We start from the raw sequence: 23,298 nt of genomic DNA on the forward strand, positions 1-23,298 counted from the left end.
ACTGCGTTTCCAAATGTCGCTACACTACTCTTCGCTCTCACCCCTACAACAGTCTTCAATGCACAGGGATCATCTTTCATCTTCTTTCATACAATGGAAGATGATCATCAGAACTTCATGCAATTAAAACCAGGTCCTCCACCACGGGAGAATCACATTAGACCAGTGGTGGCGAACCTATGGCACGGGTGCCAGAGGCGGCACTCAGAGCCCTCTCTGTGGGCACGCACGTCGTAGCCCCAGTCCTAGGCCTTCAGCTGGGTTTTATAAAACCGTTTCGCTTTAGGCCTCCACCATGTGCAAAAAAAAAAAAAAGGTTCAATCAGTCAATTTCAATTTCTCCCGGGGAAAAAAAAAATCTTACAAAGTTGGAATTGATTGATTGAACTTTTTAGTCCCACCCAGTCTGCCGTTACCATCGCAGCCACGCCCACCCAATGGGCCACACCCACCCAATGGGCCACACCCACCCGGCACTCGACGATGCATAAGTGGGTTTTGGGTTGCAGTTTGGGCACTCAATCTCTAAAAGGTTCACCATCACTGCATTAGACCATATTGCTTCACAGGTAGAAAAGCCATTGCTCTCTTTCTACCTCCAGAATTCTTACATTTTTGTACTCTATCCAAAACGATGCTCCAAGCAAGGGATTGGGGGGGGGGAGAAGAAAGCTGGGTGAGGAATTAAACTCTAGCTTTTCTTTTCCTACCCTCCCTAGGTCCCACAGATTTATGGGAGAGAAGGAAATATGTCTGCGAACAATTGGTTAGATTAGAAAAATAAAACAAACCCCTGCTTTCTGCTGATATATTTGACTGGCTTGAGCTCTCTTCCCTCTCTCAACTCATCAAAAGCCACAATAGTAACAAAACAAAAAAAATAATTCTTTTGCATAAGTGATCCTTTATATATTTCTTTCTGGTTCCTTAACGTAATCTTTCTCCTAAGCTTATTTATTGGGAGCTAGGCCTATGAGAGAGATTTGAAAAGGAGATTGTTTTCTTTTAACAAGCACGATTCTGATAAGCTACTTGAAACATTGGAAGGGGGGGTTTCCCCCATGGAAATCTGGGAGGCACATGATTAAATTATAATCTTGAGGACAGCAATAATAGCTCATCTGTTGGGTAGCAAGGTCAAACAGAAATCTCAGAAACACAGAGAAGCACTTCCTAGTGGCAACAGCTGTTCAACAGTGTGGCAGATTACTATGGGAGTTGATGGACTCTCATTTTCAGCAGAAACTAGTAAGCCATCCTTGGGGATGCTCTAAGTGTGGTGTTATGTGTAAGTGTGCACTTGGCAGTGGGTTGGATTTTGTGATCCCCAAGATTCCTTCCAATCTTTACATTCCATGATTCTAATTCTATAATCCCCTCTGACTTATCCTGAAGCAAAAGGATAAAAAAAAAAAAAACAAGTTTCTCTCGCCACAGGAAAATGTTGTACATGTTACTAATAGGCAGGGCTTTTTTTCTCATAGAACGCCTTTTTTGGATGGAACCTTGTAGGGTAGGCAAGACGGGTTGTATGACGTGTGTGTAAGTTCCGGCACCTTTTTTTTTTTTTTTTTTTAGAAAAAAAGCACTGGACTACTGTAATGCTCTCTACATGGGGCTCCCCTTGAGGAGCACCCGGAGGCTTCAACTGGTCCAGAATGCGGCCGCGCGGGCGGTGTTGGGAGGGACTCGTCGCTCCCATGTAACGCCGCTGCTGCGCGAGCTGCACTGGCTGCCGGTGGCCTTCCGGGTGCGCTTCAAGGTGCTGGTTCTCATCTTTAAAGCGCNGGATTTTTTAGCGGGGTTTTTTAAGGGTATTTTAAGGATAATTTTAATAATCGGCCTTCTTAAATATTTCTTTTTAATTCGGCTTTTAATATAGATGTCATTGTATTTGTATTGTGGTTTTTATGAGGCTGTTAGCCGCCCTGAGTCCCATGAGGAGAAGGGCGGGGTACAAATTAAATTATTATTATTATTATTATTAATAGGATACAGTTGACAAGGGACAAGCATTCAGGATGCACTTTGCAACTCAAGAGGTATCTGAAGGGTAGTTTAAACAAATTCATAAATCTTTGCCCTTTGATCACTCCATCATAAAACCATGCACTAATTCACTACTGCCCTGAGACTGAGACAGGATTCAGTTTCAGGTATCACTTGGGCAAGGGTTAAGTCACATGGAAATGATTCAGCTCAGATCTTTGGAGCAAAGTACAGAAGGAATGGCCCTATACAAAGGCCAAGCCCAAGATATTTACTTTGTAGGAAAAAACCATGCTAAAAAAGAGAGAGAGAGAGAGAGAGAGCTTGAAACAAAAAATGTATATCACTGAAGAGGTGAGGGGGTTTTGTGTTGCTTTTGTTGTGTCCATACAAGAACAGGGTATTTCTCATCTTGGAATTAAATACACGTAACTATTGCACGAAGTACATTCACTTCAGTGTTTTGTGCCTAAAAGCTAACAGTACAAGATTAATTGAATGAGCACATATGAAAAAAAAATGTATTATGGTTTACTTCAGAGGAAGAAAACATTGAATTTTATATTATTTAATAAATGGAAGTTTGACAAGAAGGGGAAAAAAACTTATCCATTAGCATATTGTTGTCAAATTTAAGAAAACAAAATGTCATTTAAAAATGCACATTGGGGAACCAAAACCCTAATCTTTCTTTCACATATAGGTTACATATGACAGCAAGCTCTACTTGCTACTCTACTCTCATTCTAAGGGAGATGGGTTGTTTTTTTCCCCCAAAATGTGATGAACAAATACATATGAAGCTTAATGGGATGGTAACAACAGCATAGCCAAAATCCCCTCAGAACTGAAACTTACACAAATTTGGGGTGCACAGCTTTTGCACTGTACTCCCTTACATAAAACAATGCATCCAATAAGCTCAGTAAACACAATTTAGTTGAAAAATATTTAAGGTATAACAGAGGTAACTATTTTTAAGAGGGGCCTTCTCAAAATTATTCATGCTGCTATTTTTCAAAATATAAAAAAAATGCACTGGAACATTGTTTTCCCAAATCTCAGTAAAACACTACAATTAGGATTTTTAATTTGATGGAATGTTCAGCCTGCCACAGCCAACAAAAGTTTTGCTAACTCAAATTAAATACTCAAGTCTTTGTTATTTTCTATGTTTGCCTGTCACTTTATACTGGGATAATTCTGTAGCATATTTACCTTGCTCCTGTTGTGTAAAATGGTGGAAGTTGCATTTTCCACTGAAAAAGGCAAAGCTTCAGAATAAGGATATACTTGCTGTGAACATTTCTGAGCGTGAAATTCCAAATTGTATTTGTTTTTCCATTCTGAGGCATCCCCCACAGTTCTAAAATGATCTTTGTTTAATGCATCATCTCCAGGCGGTTTGCTTGAATTGGGCTCTTTTTTCAAATGAAGCAGTTCTCTGTTTTTCTGGAATGCTAACTGTCTCGGGATCCTCTCACAGAAATAATATTCCCTCTCCTTTTTTTCTGGATTTATCCCTATTTCTTTCAGCAACGTTTTCCCTTTCACTTCTGCCTCACCAACAGTTCTTTTATAAGCATCATCTCTGGTGCACGAATCACTGATGGCCTCTGTTTTAAGAAGATCAATTGCAACTTTGCTACTCACTTCCTGGGAATATTTGGCTCCCTCTGTAGAAATCTTTGTTTTGCTTTCTTCTTTTCCACTTTTTTTCTTACTCTTTTCATGGGGCTTTTCTTCCCATCTCCTTTGAGAACTTCTCACTAAGAACTTTTTTTCAGGAGACCGTTTTGGAGGACGTAAAGGAGTTCTTGCAGGATCCAAACTCTTTTCTTCTTTGTCAGTCCTGACACATCCACAGAGATTCCCCATTTGGTTCAGAATGTCTCACAGCTATCCAGATGTTGCCTTTTCATTAGGCTGACATGAATATAAATGTTTCCAGATAGAGATACAGACTTTCTGCTAATAGCCTGATTATCTTCTAGCCTGCAACCCCGTCCTCAGGATGTAGCCATCTTGCTTATGAGAAATGCATACGCAATAAATATTGTGGCACTGTTCCCAGGCTGGGCCTGTGTCTGATTAGACACTAAGGCTTATTTCTGGCCACCAATCCTCTTAAGCAAACATCACAGCCTCAGCACTAAACTGGAATGCCAACAGCATTCTGCAGAAATGACATAACATATATCAGCAATAAAAGGTTCTGTGTAGATTTGAACTTTATCTCACTACGAACTGGAACAAAAAGCCAAAACCAGTTTGAAGCTCTTAACCAGCATTTGAGTTCAAGAGCAAATGCCACCATATATAAAAAGACTTGATTCAAAAGACAACTTATAAAACCCGATCGTTAATAATGTGAGATAATAATAGATTTTTCCCCTCCAAGGAATTTTAAAAAATGTGAAGATTAAGAAAGTACTAAACGAGAGTCCAGACAAAAGGATTTTACTATCTGACTGTGGTCAAAACTTCTGCAAGAGAATAATACCATATGCGAGGTTTAGAAAATTAGTTGTATCCTGAATATGTTTCAGGACACTGAAAGTACCTCCTTGTATTTTAGTGCCCCAGTATTTTACTTATTTGTATCCCGTCATTTATTTTCACAAATAACTCAAGATGATGAACATACTGTATCCAGCACACCTCCCTCCTTCGATTTTCCTGACAACAACAACCCTGTGAGACGGGTTGGGCTAACACAGTGGTGGCGAACCTATGGCACGCATGCCAGAGGCGGCACTCAGAGCCCTCTCTGTGGGCACGCGTGCCATTGCCCCAGCCCTGCTTCCCCCCACAGCCCCCTCACCAGCAGCTTCCCCCAGAGGAGAGATTCCCCCAGGCACGGCCCATGCGGAGCAGCGCAGCCAAGGACATGGCAGTCGGGCAGCAGGGACAAGACTCCGCCCTTGCGCCTCATCGCGTGCAGATGATGCTGCGGGGTGCGGGTGGAGGGCATGGCAGCCATGGCATTGCAAGGCCGCCTGGGCGATCTGCTGCAGTGGGCCGTGGAGGCAGTGAGTGGCCTTGCAGGTGGGCAGGGCAGGGGCAGAGCGTGGGTGGGCTGGGCGGTTTTTGGGCACTCGGTCTCTAAAAGGTTCGCCATCACTGGGCTAACAGAAAAGAGTGACTGGCCATAAAGTCACCTAACTGGTTTTCATGGCTAAGGCAGGACTTGAATTCACAATCTCATACTTTTTAGTCTGGTTAGGTTAGGTTAGGTTAGGTTAGGTTAGGTTAGGTTAGGTTAGGTTAAGTTAAGTTAAGTTAAGTTAAGTTAAGTTAAGTTAAGTTAAGTTAAGTTAAGTTAAGTTAAGTTAAGTTAAGTTAAGTTAAGTTAAGTTTTAAGTTAAGTTAAGTTAAGTTAAGTTCATCTGGCAAGGTATTCTCTAGATTAGAAGTCCTAACTTTCATAGAATAACATAAGCATTTTTGAGGTATGTCAGGAGCAACATAAAAATATGTTGAATGCAACAGAACAGGATAAATGTGTATGATAAAGAAGGCAGAGGCAGGTAAAAGTATGAACGAGTACTGAATGAATGTGCACTGGATAGAAGCATAATCGATCAGTACAAAAGAAGAGCACTGAATTGGTTTAGTCATATCGACAGAATAAATGAGGATCAAACCACACAATATATGAAGACTGAATGGGTCACCCTAAAAATTCATCATCACTGCTTAATGTAATTTACAAAATGCACAGTGGAAAAAAATGAGGGCCCAAATATTCACAACAGTCATATTGTGAATGTTTTGGGGCCTTCTAGCATGTACCAAATATTCTGTACAGTAACAGTAATATCAATTAATATAGTGACTTAATAAAGAAAAGAGAAAAAAATACCAAAATTATATCTATATTGTTGGAGTGGCAATAGGCTGACTCTGTAAACCACTTATAGAGGGCTGTAAAGCACTATGAAGCAGTATATAAGTCTAAGTGCTATTGCTACATAATGGTATATGTCATTACTTCATGTAATATCCAACACTAAAGACTAAACCAAATACCAAATACTAAGATACATATTGTAAGCTATCTGAAAAAAACTGTGTGTACTTGTGTATAGAAAATTAAGAGAAGAAACCCCACTTCAGCGAATCAAAAAATGAATGAAAATTGCTCAGAAATGAAAAGTGTTTTTTCTTGTTGAACACTTCTATTTCTTCAATACTCTAAAAATAATATGAAGATACTATTATTATTCAAAGAAGAATCATAATGCTAGAATTTTTCCCCAGAATATTTTTTATTCATAATATAAGTGGACTCTTAAAAAATACAGGTTAATCAGAAGGTTTTATTTTGTAGACAAGGAATAACATGGTTCATTTAGTGTCTCATTCTAAGGGATTGGGAGGAAGAAGTGAAGCAAAGAAGTAAGAAAATATTTTATAGACAGACAAAATGGTCTGCCCAGGAATGTGCTCTTCTGATCTGTAACAGAAACTTAGGAACTCAGGAACTGAAACAGCAAACAGGATGCAGTTGACAGTTATATATTTATAGTCTCTTTACCTCTGCTTGTTTAAAGTATAAATGGAACTATCATTCCATGCTAAAGCCAACAGGACTAAGACTCCCTTGGTGCATCAAATCGGCTTCCCTTGAGAAAAAATATAAAGCTTTTGCTTCTGTAATTTGCAGCTAAACTGGCAGGATTCTCCGTTGCTTTCTAGTGAGACAAAGCTGCCATTCCCAGTTTACAATAAGTACTATTATGTACACATGTACAATATATTCTATTATTCTTTGTTCCAGATTAATTGAACACGTGTCATGTTCAGCGCTCTCACTTCCACTATTCATCTTTCAAACACAAAAAACAGTAACTTCAACAGGAAGACTCAAAAGGTCAGTATAAATTCCTGATTTATAATCTATACTAGGAATTCTCAAACTCAACATCTGGGGATGATTTTATCTCGATTGAAAACATTTTGCCACTTACTTAAAAGATACTTTTTGTGCCAATTTATCTATTTTTTTAATGATTTTCCTATTGGATGCATAGCCTAATTTTGCTCTGGCAGTGCTCAAAGTGGCTAGCAAAATGTAACACAAATTTTAATAAAAACAGTTTGCAAATATATATTAGAACAGCAATAAAATAATTACTGAAATCATACTAACAGTTCAAATCCTGGCAAAAGAGTTGAGAGAGTAGGGATCAAGCACATCTCCCAAGGGAATGCCAGAAAGATGAGACCTAAACCATACATTAAAAGAACCCTTCCTGTTGACCTTAACAACTGCACAGCTTCATAACAGGAGACACAAACTCATAGAAAGGTCAGAATCTAAGCTACTCAGGGCTTACAAAGTCAATGCCAACATATTGGGCACAATAGCCAACTGCCAATAGTGCAAAAGTTTCAGTACAGGCATCATATGGTTCCTGCACCTTGCATAGTTAGCAGCCTGGCTAAATATGTGATGGCTTATAAATGTACAAATGCCCAGGTTATTCTCCTTTTCTCTTTTATGGAGTGGAGAGAAAAACCTCTCTTTCAAGGAGGCATTGGTCATTTATCTTGACTAGGAATTATACCCATCTTGGATGACTCAATGAACCAAAAAAAAAATAAAGGTCAAATATCTACATACCTACTCTACAACTCTCATTTTCTACATATCCTCTCCGCGCTCACATCTTTAAGATTTACATCCCCCAAAGAATCCATTACAGCAGGATGAGAAGCTATCAAAGTTAAATCCTTATGGCGTGCATCAATACTGAAGACCAAATTTAGATAGAACTGCACCACAAAGAAAGACACAATTTTTTTCAGAGCTTGCTCCCAACTATTCCAGTTCCTCAACAATCTGCTAAAGAAAATGCTGCAGAGTGCAGAAGGGAAAAAGATGATGCACAGCAGAGAAATGCAATGATGCCCTATTGTGTATGGATGCAACAGAGGAAAATATCTAAGTCTTTTTGATTGGCAAGCAGTTCGACTGGGTTTTCATTATTCCATTCACAATAACAGTCTCAAAAATTATTCCACTTGGTTACAGCTGATACCCCCATCCTGGTTCAATTGCTTAGTAAGCTAAAGGACCTGACCTCCCTTCAAAAAAGGGAGCAGGGCACCTAGAATTAATGCTATTAATAGTCTGGAAATCAGGACACTGAAAATATTACTAACAAAAGTTGTAAGAAATTACCCAAGCATATCATCAGAAACAAGCAATTGAGCAATTACACCAAGCAATTTAGCATTTCTCCTCTCTTGCACAGGTTTATCCTGGCCAGGAATCAGGATTCACTCATCAGGAAGCGATCTATCAACGACAACAGAGACACAGGATTCCTCTAATGGACAGAACTTTTTATGTACTCAATCAGACAGGCAAATCTGGAGACCTCAGATTTTGGGGTTCTACAAAAATGCTACCAATTTGTAATTTTTATTGTGAGGTAAGGAGAACATTAAACATGTAAATTAAGAGCAATCAATTTGTAATTGTTAAGGTTTGGGACTTGCACTGGGGAAATCCAGGTTTACGCAAGCTGAACCAAGGGAAACCATCCCCTCTCTCTCTTTCTCTCTCTCTCTGTCTCTCTCTCTCAGCCCAAACTATGTCACAATTTTGTTGTTACTGTGAGGAAAAATCGGAGAAAGGAGTGCTTTGTACACTACCTTGAGGTCAATATAAAAAGGGGGAATGTATATCAAATAAACAATGAAATTTAATCACATTTAATATAATGTTAAAGAATTCACATTAAATTTGTTGGGTGCTCCATCACTGGAGCCTTTTAAGAAGAGATTGGACAGCCATTTGTCTGAAATGGTATAAGGCAGTGGTGGCGAACCTATGGCACGGGTGCCAGAGGTGGCACGTGGAGCCCTCTCTGTGGGCACCCGTGCCGTTGCCCTAGCCTCGCCTCCCCCCACGACCCCCTCCTCTCCAGCAGTCCCCCTGAAGGAGAGTCGCCCCTGAGTGTGGCCCACGCGGAGCAGCACAGCCAAGGACATGGCAGCCAGGCAGCATAGACAAGATTCTGCCCTCACACCCCATCGTGCACAGTTGATGCTGCAGGGCGCAGGCAGAGGGCGTGACCACCATAGCGTTGCTGGGCTGCCTGGGCGATCTGCGGTGGGCCCTGGAGGCGGTGAGTGGCCCTGCGGGCAGGTGGGGTGGGGGATGGGGGGCAGAGCAGGGGCGGGGCAGGGGGTGGAGTGGAGACGGGGCCAGTTTTTGGGCACTCGGTCTCTAAAAGGTTCGCCATCACTGGTATAAGGTTTCGTGCTTGAACAGGGGGTTGGATTAGAAGACCTCCAAGGTCTCTTCCAACTCTGTTATTCTGTTAAATATAGTTTTCTCTTTGGCAGATATTTGAGGAAGCTGTTGCTCCACTAAATAGCCTTCCTACCCAATTCTGGCCCACATGCAGCATAGCACCATGCAACCTCCACTGTATAGGGAGGCCGAGGAGCAGATCGGCCGGGTCTCCTTCCTGAACACAGCCTCCTTTCCATGCCTTCAGGAAAACAAGGGGAGGGAAGTAGAGCACAGGGTGATTTAGGGGGTGGGGGAGACCCCAGGAGGCTCAGGGCAGGCCACGTGTAAGCTGGGGAGATGCTGCAGTGCAGGCCTGGGCTAAGTGCAGGCCAGGACCTCCCCCATCCTGAGATACCCCATGCTCTGATTTAACTACTGCAACAGAGAAAGCAGGGATTGGGGTTGTTAATTGAGGCAATCACTTGGTCACCTCACTTAAGTACTGTCATGACTTGTGGCAATAATGGGCAGGCTCCATTACATTCGTAAGTTGAGGTCTACTGTAGTAAAGCAAACATTGAGAGAACATATGGTAAGAGACCATATAAAGAGAAAGCAAAATTTACCATTTTAAAGGTCATGCATAAGCTGTTCTTTCCAATTGCCAGTCTAACAGAATTCTATCACTGAAGTTAGCCTTCCAAAAACCTCTTGGTCCAATACCAGGCTAATTGCCACTATTAGCTGAATGACACCAGCAGGTAAAGTTTGAATCTTGCTACTATTGAAATAATAACTTGGCTCTATTATTTGTTCTAAGTTCATAAGCAAACATTTGTTTTTGTAAGTAAAAAAAGAAAAGACAAATCTCTAAATTATGGATCTAGGTGCAGTTGCTAAGAGTGTGAGGGACTGCCAGATGGACCAATCATTCTGTCCTGGCCTAGATAAAGGAAGACTAGTCCCTTGAGGTGAAATTCACTAAGCAATTATTCACATATTTGGGCGAGGCGGTGAAAGTATTTCTCCTTTTTAGTTCCTATATTTCTGACACAAGACAAATAAACCTATTTATTATATACAATGGAGATAACATAAATAATAAATTAGAAAAAGTTGAACAGGTTGAAGAAAATAGAAGACAGAAGATAAAGTGAATGGACAGTATTGATCACGTGGACAGATTTCTATCAATATAAGACAAAAACAATTATGCATAGCTAACAAAGAGCCATTCATTCTTCTTCTAACCAGCACTTTATCGAAACATATTCAAAAGTAAATCATTTATAAAGCCCCCGAGTGTATACACCCTTACTGATAGTCCTTCTTTAGCTACTGCCTTGTTTAGCAACCATTTGCAGTTATGACAGTGATGAAAAGTAACTTTACAGACCTTAGCAGGTCTGTAAAACAAAGGAAAGCTGCTGTACAATCATAAGCACAGTGACAGTTTCACTTAGCAACTGCTTCATTTAGCAACCAAGTTGCCCATCACAATTATGCTCAGTAAATGAGGATTAGCTGTACCTTGGAAATTATGGGAAACTACTATAAGCTATTCCAACAGCTTTTTCCATCTCAGCCTCACAGAAATTCAAGTAAGCAAATAAGAGGGGAATAGAAATAGCAAACGTTTTCATTACAGACAATGGCTGCACCTGGATCTAATCAATCTAATAACATCCAGCTGCAAGAACAAGTACTACACAGATAATTTAACACAAGGCACTTCCATCTGAAACAATTTACACCATATATTCAAGAAAAGGTTTTGTAGCAGAATCTCCATTAATGCAAAAGCAAATCTAGTATATTTTATCATGCACTAAAACTTCCAGTAGAACTTTGGAATACTAGTGACTAAGTAAAAATTCAAAGGGCTCCATCTTTAAAAATGTGAGATAAAAGATAAGGTAACAGAATAATTGGTCCAAGGCCTAGCTCAGTGGTTCTCAACCTGTGGGTCGGGACCCCATTTGGGGTCGATCGACCATTTCACGGGGGTCGCCAAGCAATGCTGTCTGCCATTTTTTTGTCCGCCATTTTTTTTGTCCGCCATTTTTTCCCCCTTTTCCGGCGGGTGCCTTACCTCCCTTGGGCTGGGCCAGCTGGTGGTCGGCCTGCTCCGTCTCTGCCGCTTGCCAGCTACGCCTCGGCTGGCGCAGGGGGCAGAACCACGCATGCGTGGCGCTCCCGGGCAGGGAAAGTCCTCGACTTACGACCGGTTGGGTAGTCCTCAACGTACGACCGGTTTAGTCCTCAACTTACGACCGGTTTAGTCCTTGACTTACGACCGGTTTAGTCCTCGACTTACGACCGGTTGGGGTCGCGGCATTAAAAAGGTTGAGAACCACTGGCCTAGCTATTATATCAAACTGCACTGGGGACAATATATAACAAAAGCAGGGGAGGGAGAAAATACAGATACAAATGGACACAGTGAACTCAAAGTTGCCTTAAAGATATGTCTTTCCTTAACTGAAATCAAATTACAGCTGAATTTTACACAGCTTGAGCCTCTCTTTGCCTTTTTGCAATCCCTAAGACTACTACTCATAAATTATCAAATTTAAGTTGCCTTGAATTTTATCTGAAAGAAAAAAAATCAAAATATTACATGGGTATCCAGGAGGTATAGCAGACCAATGTAAAAGGAGATGGGAGAATGGGAAAATGCAAGAAAAAAATGTACCCTTTGAAAGGCTTTTTTAAAATGACAGCTCACTATAATATGACAACTTCCAGGGAGAATAGCTTTTCACATCCTAGAGCTGAGTATTAAATTGCGGGAGTTAAATAACTCTATCTCAAGAACTCTAAGACTATCAGCAACTGACCTTTCATCTGGCACTTTAAATCAGGAGCAGATTAAAAATGAATCCCTGGAGTTTTATATACCGTATTTTCCGGCGTATAAGACGACTGGGCGTATAAGACGACCCCCAACTTTTCCAGTTAAAATATAGAGTTTGAGCGAGAGAGAGGGGGGGAGAGAAAACTTGATGAGTAATATGCCAAACCACATGTGTAAAGGAATAAAATAGAATACCCGTATTTTCCGGCGTATAAGACGACCCCCGACTTTTGAGAAGATTTTCAGGGTTTAGAAAGTTGTCTTATACGCCGGAAAATATGGTATAAAGTTGAAGTTTGAAGTTGACACTTTGACACCAAAGAAAGTCAGAAGTCAATGCCTTTTTTTCTTTTTTTTCTCACTTACCTCACTTTAAATGTTCTGCATATTTTTAAATGGCTGATGAAAGCTTTAAAGTGCTATACCATGGTTCCTAATAAATTGCTCGTTCTGGCAAATGAGATCTAAAATTTCAAACTGCAGCTTTCAGACACTGAAACTGATATATCACACACACACAAACACACACACACACACACATATATAAAATCAGATCAGAAAAATATATTATTTCTGTAAATTCATTTGGTGCAGCAATTCTACTGCCACCTAGTGCGATCTAGACACAATCAACATTTATAACAGGAAATGATGGGTATGTCTGTTCTAACAAAGAGAAGGACTAGGGGTGACCTGATAGCAGTCTTTCAATATTTGAGGGGCTTTAACAAAGAAGAGGGGGTTGATCTATTATCCAAAGCACCTGAGAGCAAGACAAGAAGCAATGGATGGAAACTAATCAAGGAGAAAAGCATCCTAGAACTAAGGAGAAATTTCCTGACAATTAGAACAATTAATCAATGGAGTGGTTTGCTTTCAGAGGTTGTGGGTGCTCCAAGATTGGAAATTTTTAAGAAGAGACTGGACAGCCATTTGTCTGAAATGGTATAGGGTTTCCTGCCTGAGCAGGGGGTTGGACTAGAAGATTCCAAAGTCCCTTCTAATTCTGTTATTCTGACATAGTGCTCATTCCACAATTTGTTTGAAATTGTGGCAATTATGTTAATTATAATTGTTATAATTAATGAATTAATTACATTCTCTTGAGTGCCTATTTTCTTCTTTCCTGGGCTTCAAAATAAATATTCAGATCCATTTTGCAAAGGAAAAGGCCCAAAAGCAGTATTATCTTTCAAAAGATAGTAGTAGAGGCAAATGGTTCTTTCTGAATGCCTATGAAAATCCCAGTGTATTCACATTTGAAAAACATAGCCATCGTTCATCAGAAAGTGTTAATAAATTGAAGGTTGCAACAATGTCAGGGCAGCTTACCTGAAAGTGCAAAATTATGGTCCATATTAATCCCAACGTCAATTTAGGATTCCCATCTGTTATGTCATCATTTCGAATGTTCACCAGTTTCACCTGTCATGGGTGGAGGGAGAGAAATGTGCAAAGGAATTAAAACAAATGGAGTTGACAACATGCATTCTTTCTCTTGTATGTGACTGCAGTGAAAGAAATACCAATTGGCTGATTCGTGCACTGTTAATTCTAGTTTATCCTGTTCCCTTTTCTCCATAAAGCAGAGGCTGCCTCAAGAAAAGGCAGAATACTTTTAACAAAACAAATGATGCTTCTATTTTTGCACAGGGACAGCTTCAGTTGCACAAGAAAGCTGGCCAGTTAAAACAAAGAAACCAATTATATTAAATTTTTTGATTGATTTTATTACTATTACTAAAGATATCAGTATGTTTAGCTTTTAAGGCAGTGGTTCTCAACCTTTTTAATGCCGCGACCCCAACCGGTCGTAAGTCGAGGACTAAACCGGTCATAAGTCGAGGACTAAACCGGTCGTAAGTCGAGGACTAAACCGGTCGTAAGTCGAGAACTACCCAACCAGTCGTAAGTTGAGGACTTTCCCTGCCCAGGAGCACCACGCATGCGTGGTTCCGCCCCCTGCGCCAGCCGAGGCGTAGCTGGCAAGCGGCAGAGACGGAGCAGGCCGACCACCAACTGGTCCAGCCCAAGGGAGGTAAGGCACCCGCCAGAAAAGGGGAAAAAAATGGCGGACAAAAAAAATGGCGGACAGCCCGTGAAATGGTCGATCGACCCCAAATGGGGTCCCGACCCACAGGTTGAGAACCACTGTTTTAAGGGCTAAGATTAGCAAACTCCTAGGCTGCAGCCAATTTTCAATGCCATCAAGAGACTGAACAATATCTGTTAATTTGAAAGAGCAGGAGGAAAAAGACAAACTCTACGACTATGGAGCCACAAAACAGCTCTGATCTCATTCACTGCAACGGGCAAATCAATTGTTGTGTTTAAAGCTTCATTCTTGTCTGCCAATGGAGACAATTCTTGTCTGCCAATGGAGAATTATGATTTCCCAATGGATTGTAGCCTAACATATCTTCATCTATTCAAGATAATCCATGCTGGCTAATGAATAATATTAAATATGGTCCTCAAGATACAACATTAAGTTTTGGCAGTATTCATCAATCCCTTCTGTCCTAATTTATAACATTTTCCTAATATTTTGAATTTGCTAGTCTTTGGATGTAATTCAGATTAATTGGTTGATTTGATTAGAAAGGCTTTGAGAGTTTTATTATCATTATACCATACTTATCTCCACTATTATTTGCTTTTCAACCAGGATAGAAATTATATCCTTGAACTTAAAACACATGATGCGCATATTAAGAGCTGTGCAAAGCACTTGGGGGAAAAGTCCAAAATGAAGTATATGTGTGTGCACATTCCGAAGCAGCTATCAGAGTATTTAAAGGAGGTGACTGAACAGTGCTGTTATTATTATTGTTTTTAATAATTGTACTGTTTAAAAGAGAGTTAAAGGAGGTTATAGACATGTTATTTTAATAGTTGATTAATGTTAATTAGAGTATGATTATGTTATTGTTAACCCTGTGATTGGCACTGGGAAGTGAGGGGGGAGGGAGGGGGGTGGAAGGGTGGGAAGGGGAAGGGGGGATTTATATTGTAAAATTTTATAAAATTTTTAATAAAAAAAAAAGATTCGAAGGAAGATGCATCATTCATTCTCTCAACACTTTCCAAAGGATTCTTTTAAATGCTTTACACTCTTATTATGCTGGTAAGATATAACTCAACACAGCTCCCAGCTCATGGGAAGACTTCCCCCAATATTTCAAAAGTAACTTTATATTGTTTGAATATATGTTGATTTGGGTTTTTTTTCTATTTCAATTTTTCTACTTTTTGCTACAAATGTAACCTTCACACCAAATATTCCTAGGAATCTAGAGTTCTTGCTAAACATAGAATCTAAATCTTAACAAGGGAAAGCAGACCTGTATTATCTTTTCCCCTGCCTGGAGCGTTTTTCTTGCATTTTCAAAAGGATTGCCTATTTAGTTCAACATTCCTCAAACTTTCAGTTCATTTGACTTCTTTGTGAAGTTTCAGATTGTTCATTGATCCCCAAACATTACATGAAAATAATTTAATGAATACTACTTCAACTAATAGTACTGCAAATAATAATCACCACGTGAACACCATCAGCACTGACAAAATCACCATCAATCAATTGCAAAAGGCAATTTTATTTGGAGCAGTTTACATCCTGTAATGACCTTTCTTGCCACACTTGCTAAGTAAATCACTGCAATTGTTAAGTTAGTAACACAGTTGTTAAATGAGCCTGGCTTTGACTTTGCTTCTCAGGCTACAAAAGGTAATCACATGATGCCGGACACTGCAATAGTCAAAAATATGAGTCAGTTGCCAAGTGTCTGAATTTTGATCACGTGACCATGGGATGCTGCAATAGTCATACAACAAAAAAAATTTGTCTTATAACTTCGCAGGGTCACTAAATGAACTGTTATAAATCAAGGACTAACTATAGTTCCATTAACCTTGGGAGTTGATGTTGGGGACCCCTGATTTACTTGTTGCTGCTGTTCAAGGCAACTTTGTAACTCTTTTTCTACAAAGACGAATATATTTTAATGTCTAATGGTAATATCAGTTTTTATATTTCAATTTTTACATTTTTATATAAAGTTTTGTTTATCTCGTATAAAATTAGTCAATCTCACAAGAGACAAAGGAAGAAATAACCTTTTATTGAATGGAAAAAAAATGGAGAAACTGAAAAACATGACAGTGTACAAGAGAAATTACAAGTGAAAGAAGCCTTTTCCTGACTTCATAAAATTCTAATTCACAGTAGTAATAATAATAATAATGATGATGATGATGATGATGATGATGATGATGATGGAAGAGACCTTGGAGGTCATCTAGTCCAACCCCCTGCTCAGGCAGGAAACCCTATACCATTTCAGACAAATGGCTGTCCAGTCTCTTCTTAAAAACTTCCAGTGTTGGAGCATTCACAGCTTCTAGAGACAGGTTGTTCCACTGGTTAATTGTTCTCACTGTCAGGAAGTTTCTCCTTAGTTCTAGGTTGCTTCTCTCCTTGATCAGTTTCCACCCGTTGCTTCTCGTCCTGCCTTCAGGCACCTTGGAAAATAGCTTGACTCCCTCTTCTTTGTGGCAGCCCCTAAGATATTGGAACACTGCTATCATATCCCCCCTCGTCCTTCTCTTCCTTAAACTAGACATACCCAATTCCAGCAACCGTTCCTTATATGTTTTAGCCTCCAGGCCCCTAATCATCTTTGTTGCTCTTCTCTGTACTCTTTCTAGAGTCTCAACATCTTTTTTACATTGTGGTGACCAAAACTGGATGCAGTATTCCAAGTGTGGCCTTACTAAGGCATTGTAAAGTAATATTAATACTTCACATGATCTTGATTCTATCCTTCTGTTAATGCAGCCTAGCACTGTGTTGGCCTTTATGGCAGCTGCAGCACACGGCTGGCTCATATTTAAGTGATTGTCCACTAGGACTCCGAGGTCTCTCTCAAGTTACTACTATTGAGCAAGGTACCCCCTATACTATACCTGTATATTTGGTTTTTCTTGCCTAAATGTAGAACCTTACGTTTTTCACCATTGAATTTCATTTTGTTAAATAGTGCCCAGTGTTCAAGTCTGTCCAGATTCTCCTGTATCTTAAGCCTGTTTTCTGGAGTGTTGGCTATTCCTGCCAGCTTTGTGTTGTCTGCAAATGTGATGATTTCCCCATCTATCCCCTCGTCCAAATCGTTGATGAAGATGTTGAAGAGCACTGGGCCCAGAACAGAGCCCTGGGGCACCCCACTACACACTTCCCTCCATGTAGATGCAGTTCCATTGAGGACCACACGCTGAGTACAGCCGGTCAGCCAGCTACGAATGGTAGACCACCACTACGACAGATTGGGTGTAAAAAGATAGAATAGTTCATCATCCAACACTAGATGAAATAGTTTACGGAATGACTTCAGGTTCATTTAATATAGGTGTCGTAAGGAGACTAGGTGATTAAAACAGTGAACCAGTTTCTTACGTTATTCTAAACAGACCGTACTAGACAAATTGACAAACCCATGTTGGTTTTTAGTAATGACTTTGTTTGCCTCTAGGTGTTCACTTTTCCAGAATCTTCCCAGGTATTGAGGTCAGGCTGATAGGTCTGTAATTTCCTGGGTCCATTTTTTTTCCTTTTTTGAAGATGGGAACTACATCAGCTCTTTTCCAGTCCTCTGGTAGTTCCCCAGTGCTCCAGGATCTTTGAGAAATATAGTTCAATGGTTCTGAGATCACATCTGCCAGTTCCTTGAGAACCCTGGAGTGTAATCCATCTGGTCCTGGTGATTTGAACTCGTCTAGGCTGGACAGGTGCTCACTTACCGTTTTCTTGCCTATCTTAACTTGCATTTCTATTCTGCTTTTTATGGCACTATTTTTGGTAGGTTAGTCTGTTTTTTCCCTTTGTGTAAAGACAGATGCAAAAAACGAGTTAAATAGTTCTGCTTTCTCCCTGTTGCTTGTCACCTTCTTGCCACTTTCACCCACTAATGGACCAATCATTTCTTTCACTTTTTCTTGATTTTTACATGTTGAAAGAAGCTTTTTTTTGTTATTTTTGACTTTGGTCGCAAGCCTTAGTTCATTTTGAGCCTTGGCTTTCCTCACTTCATCTTTGCAGGCTCGGGCTATTTGCTGATATTCTGACTTAGTTATGTGCCCCTCTTTCCACTTTCTATACTTGTCCTTTTTATCTTTCAATTTAGCAGAGAGTTCTTTATGCAGCCATGCTGGTTTCTTTTGAGAGCTGTTTCCTCTTTGTTGGTATTGTGCTAAACAGTGATGATAACCTTATCTGGAACTGTATGAATTTCAAAGAATTTTGAAATAATTCCTATTTCTTCCCTCTGATCTGCTCCCTAAGGTAAACGTTTGTGGCAATCAAATATGGTCTGTTTATTGTTTGCTTCTTTGTTAAAACAGAGTGAACAATATTTAGTAGTTCAGTTGTTAAGTTATATTATAAACAAATCACAGTAGTCAGATTTCTACTATTTATTTCTTGGAAATATACTTTGTTCATGTACTTTGGTCTGTTATTACTGCCTAGCTTTAACACTCCCACTAGCTCTCACCAGAAGTGTCTAGCAGATAAAGTATAAGGTTAATGTAGAGAACACCAACGGTGAAATAAAACACTTTAAAACAATGGTTCTTAACTTGTGGTCTGTGGACCCCTAGGGAGGCAATGAGGTAGTCACAGGGGGTCCATGAAGGCTTGCAGAAATGTTATGATTTAAATCTTGAGTTAAGTCTTGATGGTCCATGGCCTTGATGCATGGCCACAAAAGGTATTTAAAGGGGATCTGTGGTGAAGAAAAGTTAAGAACCACTGCATTAAAAGATTTCTTCTATTAGCCCTTTCTAACATAAAGTATGCAATGATCAATTACATCTAGACAAGGCTTGACTTTTTGCCACTATATTCATGGAATCTAGCTATCCTATTCACCATTATTCAGCAATCGCACCTACTGAGTTTGCCAAAAATTATTCCTAAAGTAAATGAGATTTCAGTCTAAAAAGGAATTCACATGCTCTCATATACAGTACTTTCTTTCCTTTTACTTCCGAGCTACAGTATTAGAAACATTAGTAATATTGATTTTTCCTATTCTGAAAGGGGAAAAAACAAGTCAGGGTAAGATGATGTATGATTCAGTACATTGCTAAAGAAAAAAGACCGATGAAGAACATTAGGATTTCTAAGGACAGCCAATAAGATTAACATCAACAATATGATAAGTAATAAATATTTCAAGAACTAAATAACACAGAGATAAAAATGTAGAAGGTATTATTTCAAAAATTAATGTTTCAATTTTGTTTCTTAAATGTAATATCTTACCTGCCGCCTTTTCAAATAATCAAGTGCAATTTGGACATTCTGTAGTCTATGAAATCGCATCCGTCCTTTCTCTCTGGGCTAAAATCAGAAAAATGGGGAAAATACGAATTTCTATAAAATTCCACAAATATTTTCAGACCTTATATTCCTATAATATTTTAAACATTCCAAGAATATCACTGGAAATTACCAACAACCAAATAAAGAGATCTGCGTGAAATGTAATGGATCTGCAAAAAAGCAACTCAAGTTTAAACTTTACGAATGTCCCTTTTCCCCCCTGTGGCTTTTTTCTTTCCATGTGATTCATTAATGGATAAAATAAATATAATTAAGGCAGCAACATTGCAACTACCCGATCTACTTAGTGCACCAGGATAGTCTAACATGATACATGTTTCAGTTTCATTAATTTCAATCGCAGAATGAAAAGCGTTCCAATTCTTGCCAACTGAAATTAATGGGACTTAAAGGTATTTCATTTTTACTGTTCCTGTAAGCAGTTTAAGCACAAATTATGATCCAGCTTACCTCACCAAACCCATAAATTTCTTTTAAAGTTCATTTAAGCTTAATCAGCATTTTGGGAATATGGTGTGAAACATGTTGAAAGTACTTTGCTTCTGGAGTGAAAAGTGCTTCTGGAGAGTGTGTTTTTTTTCCCCTTTAAAAAAAGCTGTTCTTATGGTAATCCCTTTCTCAAACTATCCAGAATATTAAAGTTTTTAAAACTGTTTAGAGGGAAAGGCAGGTAAGCTATCAAGAGAAATTGTCAAGTAGTTTCAATTAATAACTATATTGAACTTCCTGTATAATTCTAATTAAGTAAATACAAACTAAGTAAAAAATAATATTTGCTGAGACACATCAAAAATACATCAAAGGCATGAATCTATGAATAGGGAAGAGTCTACCAGCACCAGTAAACAGCATAATATACTGTAGCTAATGTTCAGTCTACCAAACCCCAGTAGATTAAAGAACAGAAATGCAGTTTGTTCTGACCTAAGAAATTGTGTGAAATATATACTTCCCATATAGTGGAGATTTTTTTTTAGAAAGCGAGTTATAAGAGCCAAGCTTTGTCACCATGATTGTCATATTAACTTCTTCAGAGGGGGGCATTGTTTTGTGGTTTTGTTTGTTTGCATTTTGGGATGTATACTAAGACTTTAAATAGAATAAACCAGAAATTTGGTTCTCAAGATACACACAGGAAATATTCATGAAAATTTGGAAAGGCATACAGATTACTTAAAAAAGTTCATGGATCTGGTTGGTATGTCCCATCAATTTTTGCCTTTATATAAACAAATATCAATGCCTTTCAGGAAAACAAAAGTTTACAGATGACCAATTCTGAATGATGTAACATTGCTTATGTTTAGCCATTGAATTACATATTTTTATATTCCAGAATCTTCAGCGCCATCATAAAAATATGTAATCTTTTTCTTAAAAATACTTACACAACAGTCATGAAGAAAGAATAAGTTATTATAGAAAACCAAAAAATATCCAGCAGATTAATGAGAAACGTGCCAAAATGCATGCAGTTAGTATAAAAATCACAAAGAGGAAAACTCAACAGAGAAAAAGACCCCATTCGCTTAACTACCAGAGAATAAAGGGGGGGAAGGGGCGTTGTCTTACCTGAACGCCTTTTCTCAGCACGGAGATGGATAATCCACAAATGGGTTTAGACTGTATTCCTGCCCAATCAGATCAAGTAAGCCAAAGTTGCCACGCCCGTCCTGGACCATAGATCCCAGTCTTGAAGCGAGCATAGCCATTGACTGACCGCAAGACGTTGTGGCTCATTAACTAAAGACTAAGCCTAGGCCTAATGACCTTCAGGGTGGGAGTGGATTATCCATCTCCATGCTGAGAAAAGGCGTTCAGGTAAGACAACGCCCCTTCTCCAGCACGGGAGATGGATAATCCACCAATGGGACATACCAAAGCCTACTGTCCCTGAGGGTGGGAAGTAGACCGGTCCGGTGTGGCACTTGGATGTACAACCTGTTGGAGGACCCTCCTACCGAAGGAAGCCTCCGCTGAGGCAAACTTATCGATCTTGTAGTGCCGAATAAATGGAGATGGTGAAGACCATGTGGCCGCTCTGCAGATGTCCTCAATGGATGCCTGAGTGGCCCAGGCCGCAGATGTAGATGCACTCCATGTAGAGTGGGCTGTAACCTGTCATGGAACTGGCAAGAACTCAGCTTGATACGCCCCGGCAATGCACGTCGATGGACGTCAGAAAGTCCCCTTTTCTCACGCTTCCCAAGATGGAACGGAGCATTTGCATCTTGAATTTGCAGTATACAAGATAATTCAAGCCTTTGAGATCTAAAATGAGATCTTCGTCTTGGGAATGACGAAGAGGATGGAATAAAATCCCCGACTTCTCTGGTCCACCGGCACCGGTTCTATGGCCCGTATGTCTAGAAGATGTTGGACGGCTTCGTCCATCAGTCTTTTCTTTGCTTGATTTCGGGGGTATGGACAAGAAAGAAATTGATTTGGGGGATCGGAGATGAACTCCAGGTAAAGGCCGTGACGTACGGTGTTGAGCACCCATGCATCCGTGGTGGTAGCCTCCCACTGGTGGGCAAAAAGAGATAGTCTGCCCCCTATGGGAGGGACCATCGGGGAGTCATCTGGAACGGCGGAATGGACGGCCGTTCCCCGAAAGGGCCGTTTCCCCTGGGATTGTTGTCTAGGTCTGTCTGTCTGTCTGTCAGACTGTCTCTCCTGCCTGTCCTGTCTGGCCGGGAAGGGGCGGAAGGGAGTAGTTGTATCTAGCCCCAGCACGAAAGGACTGTCTATGAGGGTAGTAATTTGAACGTTTATCCGATTTTTAAAGTAGGTGATTAAGGATTTTGCGCTTGTCCTTATTCTCAGTGAGATAAGGATTCAAAGCGTCTCCAAACAGTTTACCTCCCTGGTATGGAGCAGCCGACAGACGCCACTTAGACTTGGCATCGGCGTGCCAGTGCTTCAACCAAAGCATACGGCGACCAGTGACGCTGGATGCCATAGCCCTGGAAGCGAACCTGGTGGCTTGGAGAGTGGCATCTGATGCATACTCGATGGCTGCCACTATCTTGCTGAAATCCTGGTGGGAGCGGACATCATCCGCTGGGGTACAGGCCTGGAGCTGCTTGAGCCAGCGATGGGCAGATCTATTGAAGAAGGATGCGGAGGTGGCTGCCCTAATCGCCCATGCTGTCGCTTGGTGCGTCCTACGATAGGCGAGTTCACACTTACGGTCCTCCGCTTTGAGGGCTTCGGAGACATCTCCGGGGATGGCGGTGGGAGATACTAAGGGGCTAAAGGTTCGTCCACCGCGGGGACTTCCAGAGCCTCCTCCAGATCCTTGGCTACGTTGTAAAGTTTTTTATCCGTAGCACCAGGGAGGGGAAGGGAAGCCGGGGATGTCCACTGTTTTTGGACCGCATTGAGGAACATGAGGGGACAAGGGATGCGGTGTTGAGCTGCCACCGGCTCGGTGAAGTTAGGATCTGCCTCCGAGTCGAGGGAGACAGTGGCCGTTGTTGAGGAGGGTTCAGGCCCAAGATGGGCGGTGGAAGTGGCCTTGCGGAGCAAAGTAACAAAGGAGGAAGGATTGAAGAGGCCGCTAAATGAAGGAGCTTCGGGAGGAGATTCCTCCTTCTCAGACATGGGAATCCCTTGTTCAATGTCCTGGTCGTGAAGGGACAAACCCTCAGAACACGTGGACCCAGATAGGGAGGAAGGAGCGTAATAAGGTTCGGCAACCGAATGATGGATAGGAAGGGGGCCAGTAGTCACTGGTCTGGGAGGTAGCGCTCTGGCCTCAAGAGCGCGGCCCACTGCTTGCGCAATCAGCAA

General features: G+C 40.5%; 1 protein-coding gene across 1 annotated transcript in view; it reads right to left on the bottom strand.

Moving 5' to 3' along the window:
• Positions 1–23,298, bottom strand: part of LOC107295498 (dystonin) — a gene marked incomplete at its 3' end in the record, with an annotated part of 132,679 nt that overhangs the window by 31,550 nt on the left and 77,831 nt on the right. Inside the window, 1 exon segment of the mRNA XM_015824813.1 lies at positions 13,431–13,523. Within this exon segment, the coding sequence (XP_015680299.1) occupies positions 13,431–13,523 (93 nt within the window).

The sequence above is a fragment of the Protobothrops mucrosquamatus genome, unplaced genomic scaffold (genome assembly GCF_001527695.2).
Source record: "Protobothrops mucrosquamatus isolate PMUCROS unplaced genomic scaffold, P.Mucros_1.0 scaffold2367, whole genome shotgun sequence".
NCBI classification, from domain to species: Eukaryota; Metazoa; Chordata; class Lepidosauria; order Squamata; family Viperidae; genus Protobothrops; species Protobothrops mucrosquamatus.